We start from the raw sequence: 9,911 nt of genomic DNA, 5'->3' as shown, positions 1-9,911 counted from the left end.
CACTTCGGCATCAATACAACTATAAAATATATCAAGGGATCTAGGATGGTATTTTGACATTTGGTTTTTCTCTTTTCACTCTTGTCTATCTTATAAGAAATGAAGTTAATAAAAAGAGATGATTCTATTTACGAAACTATTGGTGCATTTACCTCATCAAATTTTGAAGAGTCTCTCACCACCTAATTTCCATCCCATCTCATTTACAGTTTGCGTAAGCCACATGGTACATGGTGTATATCAAGTTAATAAAGCACTCATGCGAGAACTAATGCTGATTTTTTGTCTACATTTTTTTGCTTTAGTTTTTTGAATTAGAAGCCCAAAGCTGAAAAGGCAAATGTAGTTCTCATTCTAGGTTCTGCTTTTGCGTTTGTGCATGGTGAATGTAAGTTGTTGATGCTACACTCCACACTCATGGGCGCTCAGTGACTATGAGTCGTGGATGCATGCATCTCGTAATAATAATAAGAAGTTGAGAGACTCGCCTGACAACTCAATCTGCCCACAAGTGTATTGTAATATGAACATGCTAAATGTATTCCAATTTCTAGACGTATATAAATAATGCATTGAGTAATTTTATTGTGGATATAATTAAGTCTTGAATATAATTAGTGATCAAATCCAATCTAATCACAAGCACCAAAGGTGTCCTTAAAGATATATGGCTATGAACGTACACTATCTACAACAAACAAGAGTAAGTCAAAAAGCAATAACGGTGACACTTAAGAGCTTTTATATCCTTGTCCTTCCACCATGTGATGGAGAAGTCTTGCCCTTCTTTCACGTTCTTTGCAGCTCTAACAGCAAAGATGATAATGATAGTGACTAATACTTGCAAGTTGCAATTTGCACACGCCGCTGATTTCAATAGGGGCCACTACATACATGGAGAAGATTTTTCATCCTCCGTAGCATGGTGTACTACTGATATTTTGCTTTGGTAGAAACTTCTGTTTCAATAGGGGCCACTACTGGTAGAAACTTCTGTTTCTGTTTCGGTGATGGAGTTCTAATCACTAGTGTGAAAATATGCATCAAGGAAGAGAGAAGTGCGCTAGCTTCTTAGTTTTAAACAGGATCTAAAGGATCCCTCTGGAAGGCTGGGAGGTGATTGCTGTCAATGGGAAGGGATTTCGTGCACCAACCGCACTGGTCATGTGGTGAAGGTGAACCTCTGGGACTGGAATCCATATCCAAATTGACATACCAGTATGGGTTTAACGAGTTGGCTTAAAAAGAGATGCTTCTATTTATTAAACAAATAGTGCATTTGCGTCATCAAATTCTGACGAGTCTCTCACCACCTAATAATTTCCATCCCTTCTCACTCACGATTTGCTTAAGCTGCGTGATACATGCTGCATCAAGTTAAGGAAGGGCTCATTCGAGAGCTAATTCTGATTTATGGTCTACATTTGCTTTTGCTTTTGCTTTTGTTTTTTTATTAAGCAGCCCAAAGCTCAAAAAGCAAATGTAGTTATCATTTTAGGTTCAGCTTTTGCGCTTGTTTGCAGTGACTGTAAGTTGTTAATATGCTAGACTCAACACTCATGTGCGCTTAGTGACTATGATCCGTTGATGCATCCTAATAGTAATAAAAAGTAACAGTTGCATTGAAAGCAGCTCGTTGGCAAGGGAAGATTGTGATGGGAAGAAAAATAAATAAAATGTGCATGAGTACGTGATCTGGTGGGCTACTTGCGTGCCTTCTGCTGCTGAAGCTTACTCTCGGGGACTTGTCTTAGGTTTCAAATTATTGTTTTTGCTAGTTTTTTTTAATTTGGATTGGCGTGGTTTGTTTTAGTGCTTTACTTGCTTTGTTTTTGGCTCTCTTACAAGGGGCTTTGGTTATTGTCCTACCTGTCTAGGTGTTACTCTTTTTTGCTTCTTCAATAAATTTCTCCCGTGCTGCCGAGATTGTCAAAACAAAGAAAAAGATAAAGAAAAAAAACAGTAACAACATGCATGTGTATGCTGCTTGTCAAATGTATTTCAATTTCTAAACGTATAAAAATAATGCATTAAGTAATTTTATTGTGGATAATATTAAGTCTGGGGATTTTGAATTTTCAAAAATTGGAAATGCTCAAAGACCAGACTATGTATATATAAGAGCAGCAGGTTTTGGCCAATTGTCAGAAGAATGCAGGGAAAAAACCAAAATCCTGAGAGTTATAGGTCAAGCTGGCCTATTAGCTTTTATATGTGACATGTCCTTGTTCCTTCACGTTCTTCGCAATTTCAGGTTAATTTCAATTATCCTGATTGAGAACTCTGTTTATAAATATATATAATATCTGAAAGGAAATATGTGTCCTCATTTATATGGTAAAGTGGCAAGAGACAATCAAAATTGCAGGGGCTTCGCATTGCAGAGCATATGATCCCTTAACAGCAGGCAAAAACTATACACAAAATGGAAAATATCGTCATATACTACATTATTGAGATGTTCTACTACTGTACAGTAATCTCATACAAATTTTCCAATTTACATCTGAGTCTCTATGAATGCCAAAATTGCCAAACCAGACGCCCAAACATCATTGTCCAATACATGCTCTTCAGGGGAGTGACTTATGCCTCCTCGACAGCGCACGAAAAGCATTCCCACCTGCTCCAAATTTTGCAGGCCAGAATTTTTCTCAAGGTGATCAACACAAACAATAACATGGTTTATGATTCATCTGGAAAGTGAAAACAAACCTTAGTTAAATGAGACAGAGCCATTGCATCATGTCCTGCTCCGCTCATCAAAACAGGAACTTCATCCTGAATGGCGGCACCTGTCATTCTCTGGAGTCCGATATAAGTTGCAGACTTTAGCTTTGAACTCAACTCAGAATCACAAATGACTGCATCTGCATCATGCTGAAAAAATACAAGGCATGTGAGTATAAGGTTAAGCAGCCTGCAACATGATGGACTAGGATACGAAAGTCCCTCACCTTACGATCAATTGTACAAGAAACTGAACGTTTATCACATATTTGATACATTCGGTTAGAAAATTCATAAACAACAGCTTCACGTCCCAGATCATCTATAGTGCGCAAATCTACGGTGAACGTTACCTGAAATCAAGAAGTTCATTTTCATTGCATATTTTGACAATTGAATGACAATTAACCCCATTTGAGCAGGCTGGCGAATTTAGCAGTGTCAAGAGATGAACTTCTTGCCTGGCCTGGAATGACATTGCTTGCACTTGGCCAAGTTGATATCTCTCCAACGGTACAAACTAGTGAAGTTGAAAGTGATTCCATTGAGAAACTTTTACAATGGCCATCAAAAGACAGAAAATCTTGAGGATGTTTACATAAACTTTCTAATAACACAATCGCTTCAGCGGCAGCGGCCATAGGGTCATGTCGCATAGACATTGGCACTGTTCCAGCATGCCCCTGAGAGCCTCTCATTGTAACCTACAATATTGATGCACATAGGATTGCTCAATGAAGATAAGAAGCTAAAGTGCTAGCTCAGACAATAAGGTATCCATGATGAAAGAGTCCAAAAATTACATGTAAAGAGCCATCGTATAGATCTTGTACTGACTGGGATCTGCTATAAATTTTACCCTTATGTGAGTTATGGAAATACATGTAGCTCATGAGACTTATGCTATTTATCTTATTATTATCCCCATTTTTAATATTTTACAAGTGAAGAAAATAATCTGCAGCTGCATAATAAAATTCTTAACAATGAAACAATTTCATCTTTTTGTGAATCAAATGAACCATAATTTAGACATGCAACTATGCAAGCTGAAACACTTCATATACCTTTAGTCGTGTCTGTCCAGCTATGCCTTTAACCACTGCTAGAGGGAAGCCAACCCATTCTAGTACAGGTCCTTGTTCAATATGAATCTGCAACATAAACCAATTGAAAGGCATGAAGTCAGAAATTTAAAACAACTTACAAGTTCATGGTGCTGAGTTTTATTGTTGTTTTCAGAGAGGATACTCTAATACAGGCTTGTCTATAGGCCATCATACCTCAACATAACCCCAGACCGTCTTCGGGTCATATTTGAGCTGCAACAAGTTCTCCTCAGTAATTTCTATGGAGTTCTTCTTAAGAGCATCTTGAATTGTTACATCACTGTACAAGGATTACACATAAATACATTGCTAATGAGTAGTACTGCAAACAGATATATGATGGGATTTATCCAAGGAAACCTTTTATCGGTTATTTTCAGTGCTGAAACTGGCAAAATTCCGGCTACAGCAGCACTGCCTAAGAATGTGGACTGAAACCTTACTCCCTCTTCATCACTAAATGCTATTACCTGCAATGTGGGAAAACAGAAATAACATGAAACATATAAGTAGAGGGCATAGCCACCACAAATGGAAGAAATTTCTACTCCTCTTACATACCGTAAAACACAAAGGGAAAAATTACTCTTTTCCCTTACATAATTGTAAGACTTCACCACCCTTGGAATTCACTGAACCAATTACGTTTCTCTTTACTTTATTTTGAAAAGAATGGCCACAAATTGGAAAACAGAGTTAATGATGAAAGTTAACTGAAACTTCATAATAGACCTTCCACTGAAATTCCATCCAAAGATGTCTTAAACATATTTTTTCCTAATCACAATCGTATTAACATTTGCTCAAATGAGAAATGGCATATTTTCAAAGAAACCTCTGTTCAAGCAATATAATCACATAGCAGAAAAAGTTTCACAAGAAACTTCTCAAAAATGTTTCAATAATGCAGTGGTATCTTTCCATTAAAGCCTCCATCATTCACTGACCTCAACTGGCCGGCTTAGTTCTCCCAACTTCCCATTGATATTCAAAACCTTTAATGCAGCTAACACAGAAATGATGCCTAATGAACCATCAAATTTCCCAGCATCAACAACAGTATCCTGTTATAAGAAAAAAAGGGGCTATGGAACTGTTAATTATTGGCATCCAAGAACACTATACTCCTTGTCATCATGTTTTATGTTATGTTTTTCAAAGTCTAAATTCAATTAGGAAATATGAGGAAAAAACGTTACCAAATGGGAACCCATTAACAGAGCTTCAGCACTAGCATTCCTTCCCTCAACTCGACCATGTACGTTTCCCAAGGAATCAACCCACCTGGAAATCAAGATAAAACATGATACCAGAATTCCTGAAACACTGTTTGGATGCAAAGAAAGATAGAAGCTGACGTTCTCAAACCCGCATCTTCCATCCATTCCCGGATAAGATTTCCTGCCCTCACAGCCGCTGGGCTCATGAATGTCCTCTCAAGATATCCATCACCATCACTTACCTGTTGAATTTGGCAATAATAGCAATATTTTAAATTTTAAATTAATCAAGTCAAGTGAGTGACAATAATGCAAAACAACTTTGGGTTCTGTAAAAATTAACAGTTTTTCAATGATCTTAATTTAAAACAAAATGTAAAAATCATGGTAATTATAGTTTGAGCCTTATACTGTTGCAGAAATTGTAACAATTGCAAGACCCCTGCTCTGCTTGTGATTGAATGTACACCTGATCGACATTAATAAAAAGATGCAGATAATAAATTATTTTAAAAAAAGAGCAGGATGTCCAAATATGGCATACCCCTCCAAGCTGATGGAGTCTTGCCACAGCTTCATCCCTCAAAATTTCTGGGTACAAATCGCTCCCTCTGTTTTCATCTTCTTCTCCAACACCTATTCATATCATTATCATTGACAAATTCACATATACTTAATAATATTCATATTGAGAGGAACATGCCATTACTTACCAGAAAGCCCAAAGGAGGGAGAAATGTTTGAAGAAAGCAAAAGCACCAAATAGCAAACCAAGACCAATGAATTACGGAAACAGCTGGTGAAAATGGAGCTGGGATCAATGGCTGAATGATGGGTTATCTTGGTCACACGTGTAACAGTTGCCATGGCTGCCACCTGAGCCAAAAACAATCTAACCAAGAGAGGCAGCCACGCAACTCAACTGATGCTAGCTTTCTGCAACTTGGGTTTATAATGTGCACCCTTAATTTCTCCTCTGTCTGATTGATTGTTGTGGTGAGATTGATTGTTGTGGTGATGGTGGCGGTGATGACTGGTGGGAGTTGATGTGGACCCACTATTCATGTGGGCCCCATGTGACGTGGCAGGATCTTGGTTTTAATATGTGGAGAGCAGCCATGCAAGATGCAGATGCAAGTAAATTGTAAAGTAATAAATATTCGGATCACGGTCTCACTGGGCGGGCGCTGTCAAAAATTATGATTTTATGATGCGTTACAGTTTTGCAATCCAATTAGGATTCTTTCATGAATTTTCATTTGAACTGTTTTAGACTATCACATGATCACATCAATGATTTTCTGTACCAAAATTTATGGAGTAAAGGGAGTGAACTTTACACACTCACAGAGTTTTTATTTTTTAAGAAATGGGATTCATTCGTAGAATCAAATAAGCGTACATAAAACTACATGAAATAGTTGTCTCGTTAAAATCTTCATAAGGGACAAACCCCAGAATACAAAAAAGTACTACACATGTTAATAGTTAACAAGAGAGTTATTACCATTACTTTCTTTGTGTCTTATAACAAGAGAGAATCAGAGAACCCTAATTATTTTATGAGGATTGAAAGAGACATTGCATCGCTTTCAAAACGAATATAGATGAATAAACAAATTTCATGTTGAAAACGAATTAAGTGGAAGTGATTTATATTGAATTTTACTTAACAAAAAGGAAACAGGAGTGAGTTGGGTGGCTGCATTGTCACACATCATATTATACCCTAGCATGATTTTAGTGCGATGTCGTAACAACTATGTAATTTCTCTAGTATGATTTAGAGGTGCATCTTTTCTCAAAGTTCTATTTGATAGGAACGCAATATAATGAATATTTGTGATTAATCTATATCTTAATATATGCTCATTTATGCTAAGAGGCCACACAAAGTAAAAAATATATATTACATTTAATAAGAATAACATTGTTTTACTATTCTCGATCAATATCACACCGACACAACCACACAATGATGCACATGTTTGCCTTGAAAACAGAATCATATATTTTAATGAATTTATAATAATAGAGATGTTATTGTCAAAATAATGGACAGGTTGAAGTTACGTGTGTGGCTTCTTCTCCTTGAGTTTGGAAATAAAATAGTCATCACGTAAAACCAAAGTTCTCATGATCTATCTGTCATATATTAGCCCAAGTTAACTAGTTTATCATCACAAGCAAGGTCTTGTTTTAACCAAGAAAGAAAGAGCTACAAATTTGAACCAATATGGAAGCTTCAAAATCCATTTCTTTTCTTTCTTTTTTTCCTTTAAGAACTCTATTGAATTTTGTTGAATATATATCGCCACAGAACTATTTTTTTCAATTTTAGTGTACATCAAAATATTGCTAACTATATGGGTGTTAACGAGGGATTTTTAATTACACATCATTTAATTCTTATATTATTGATTTTTAGTATAAATAATAGTCTAAACTACACGGGAGGGGAGTTCTCACACAAACACATCACGGTGTCATTGAATTCGATTACTGCAAATCAATATCATCTTTCAATAGACTAGACTTGTGCTATTTCTAAAATAACCTATGTTTCCATCATAAAGTGCCAAATGACCGTGATAAGGGTCTTTCAAAACAATTTGCGAATAATTTAATAATGAGGTTGATGAGGAAAAACGAAATATAAGGAAAAATTCCAATTCTACAATGTTTGTGAATGAAACAAATCCAGTTTCATTCTTCTACACAACAATTGTATGGGTACTATATATTTTGAAGCACCAACATTCTCTCCGTTGCCACTTCTTTTCTTTTTTTTAATAGGTAAATACCATGAGATGTCCAGATCAATTTATGCGCACCTCGACTAATCCCTATTTGCAGAACTGAGTCTGCCACTAATCACCAGATATTGCAACTGCTGAGACTCGAAAAAAAAATATATTATGTTTTGCCTTTTTCTCCCAGTTTCTTCTGTAGATTCCCTGAAGAGCATGCATGCAGCAGTTATATTTTTAATTATGTGCGTTGTGACGAGTATTCCTCTATCAATAATGTATAATTTGTTTTTATTAATTTGTTTAAAATATCCTGCACTAACATTCCTAGAGATTCCACCTGAGCATGGAGTAGGGGACCTACGAAATATTCCTTGAGATTCTTTAATGCATACACCATTGAAAGTGGGGAAGGATAGTGGAAGAAAACGAATTAAATTAAATTCTGACGGCAAGCTGCTGTTTCCTGTCAAAAACAAATTAAATTTTGACACAGAACGTAAACTTAAAGAGGGGATCGATCAACTTAAATAATGAACTTAGGCCTAGGGGAAGAAAGGCCCATTTTGAAATACCTCTCACACTCGGTCTTCGAGTCAGAGTCCCATGGGCTAGCCAACCCGTGAGCCCACTTTGAAATGTAGGAGCAGGCTGCCGGCATGTAATGGGCACAACAACCAACAACTACGTACTCTTTTATTTCATGGTGCGCATTCTCTCATTCGTTTATCTTGTTTCTTATCCAAGAAAAGAATCTTCAATGTTCACTCTGGGAGATGATGCCTGCATTTCATTTTCAGTAAAGGGATATATCTATGTATGTCCACATGTTCCTGAAAACATGCCTTGTAACGACTTCTATCTTTGTTGAACGGACTTTGCATGTACGTATCTATAATTGATGTAATAAGTACATATCCACTATCACGTATTATATGGCTAGCTAACGTCTTCTATAACCTTTTTCTTTAAATTATGCAAAATAGCGCATTATTTCACACAAGTTGTGTGCATCTCAAAAGAGCTCAGTGAAGTTTAGGGCAACTTTTGATAAATTCTTGCCCTGAGCTTCCAACTAGGTCAAGATTATGCAGTTTAATTGATAATAAATTACAATTTACAATCGATGGGGATGGTTGCTGCGCGCACGATATTTCAAACAGAAAAAAGTCATGCCATAAGCAAGGAAGAGATGATGGAATATACAATCATTTTCTCCACAATTTCAGCCACTAAAAAATTCAAAGGTGCTAATTAAGTTTGAACTTCCCCTATCTCATGATAAATTTATGCGAGTGATCTTGTGTTATTAGATTTCATTACCTGATGATAAATCCCATTGATTGGCTTTATTTATGAGTTCAAAGGGTTAATAATTTTAAGTTGTATAGTCCATGGACTTACATATATGTTTTGAAAAACAAAATTAAACAAGTAAAAGTTTTGACTCATAGCTTTTGAAAAACAATAAGAAAGAAGGAAACTTTGAGGCCCGCCAACAAACATGTCAACTTTGTCTCTAGATTGTATGGAATGTGAAACCCAAGCCAACTTATTCAACTGTTATCCACAACAAGCCAACAATGTAAAGGAGCCTCCTCACTTTTCTTCAACCACTGTATGATATATATGACGAAAAATCTACCAATTAGCATCCTCTACAATTTTATTTTCTTTCAAGGTTTTATTTTTGTTTTTGTATTTGTATTTTCTTTGCAGAATCTTTATAATATCATGGTATTTTTCGGGCATCATACATTTAAACATTTTTCTTTTCCTGTTTAAAACGGAACATCGTCAAAGTTAAAAGCTACGGGTTATTTGATAACCATTTTTCAATTGAAACTATGAGATAACTATCATTTAAACACCAGTCATAATCATCTCATAATATGCCCCACAAAGTTTGCAACCAAACTGGAGTTGCATGTGCACTGTTTGGATGAAAAAGAATCACACATGCTCAAAATCCCCTATGCCAATGCTTAAAGTATACAATTGGTGCTACTCTGTATATATTATTATGAACTCATTAGGTGGGGTTGGTGTAAGCCAGAAGCAAAGAAAGTTTTTCTAGTTTTATTGTTCTCCCTATAATTAAT

The 9,911-nt window shown here is 36.0% G+C and overlaps 1 protein-coding gene across 1 annotated transcript; it reads right to left on the bottom strand.

The window, feature by feature from the left end:
• Nucleotides 1–2,417: 2,417 nt before the first annotated feature.
• On the bottom strand, nucleotides 2,418–6,045 carry AAH (allantoate amidohydrolase). Its single transcript, XM_008227673.3, has 12 exons — nucleotides 5,773–6,045; nucleotides 5,604–5,695; nucleotides 5,198–5,301; nucleotides 5,039–5,123; nucleotides 4,787–4,903; nucleotides 4,200–4,309; nucleotides 4,014–4,119; nucleotides 3,798–3,884; nucleotides 3,192–3,434; nucleotides 2,958–3,083; nucleotides 2,716–2,880; nucleotides 2,418–2,623 (listed from the first exon to the last, which is right to left on the bottom strand). Exons 1-12 carry the CDS (start codon nucleotides 5,924–5,926, stop codon nucleotides 2,501–2,503), a joined length of 1,512 nt encoding a protein of 503 aa, XP_008225895.2. The 5' UTR covers nucleotides 5,927–6,045; the 3' UTR covers nucleotides 2,418–2,500.
• Nucleotides 6,046–9,911: the final 3,866 nt, after the last annotated feature.

Source organism: Prunus mume, linkage group LG3 (assembly GCF_029339155.1).
Source record: "Prunus mume cultivar Tortuosa linkage group LG3, ASM2933915v1, whole genome shotgun sequence".
Lineage (NCBI taxonomy): Eukaryota > Viridiplantae > Streptophyta > Magnoliopsida > Rosales > Rosaceae > Prunus > Prunus mume.
Note: the sequence above shows the minus strand (reverse complement) of the source record. Positions and strands in the feature narration are given on the sequence as shown.

Excerpts from the sequence above, each read along its gene's own strand:
- AAH (XM_008227673.3), bottom strand. The coding sequence starts at position 5,926 with ATGGCAACTGTTACACGTGTGACCAAGATAACCCATCATTCAGCCATT. Across the intron at positions 5,302-5,603 it reads GACTCCATCAGCTTGGAGGG|GTAAGTGATGGTGATGGATA; the intron begins GTATGCCATATT and ends CAAATTCAACAG. Across the intron at positions 2,881-2,957 it reads CTTGTACAATTGATCGTAAG|CATGATGCAGATGCAGTCAT; the intron begins GTGAGGGACTTT and ends GTATTTTTTCAG.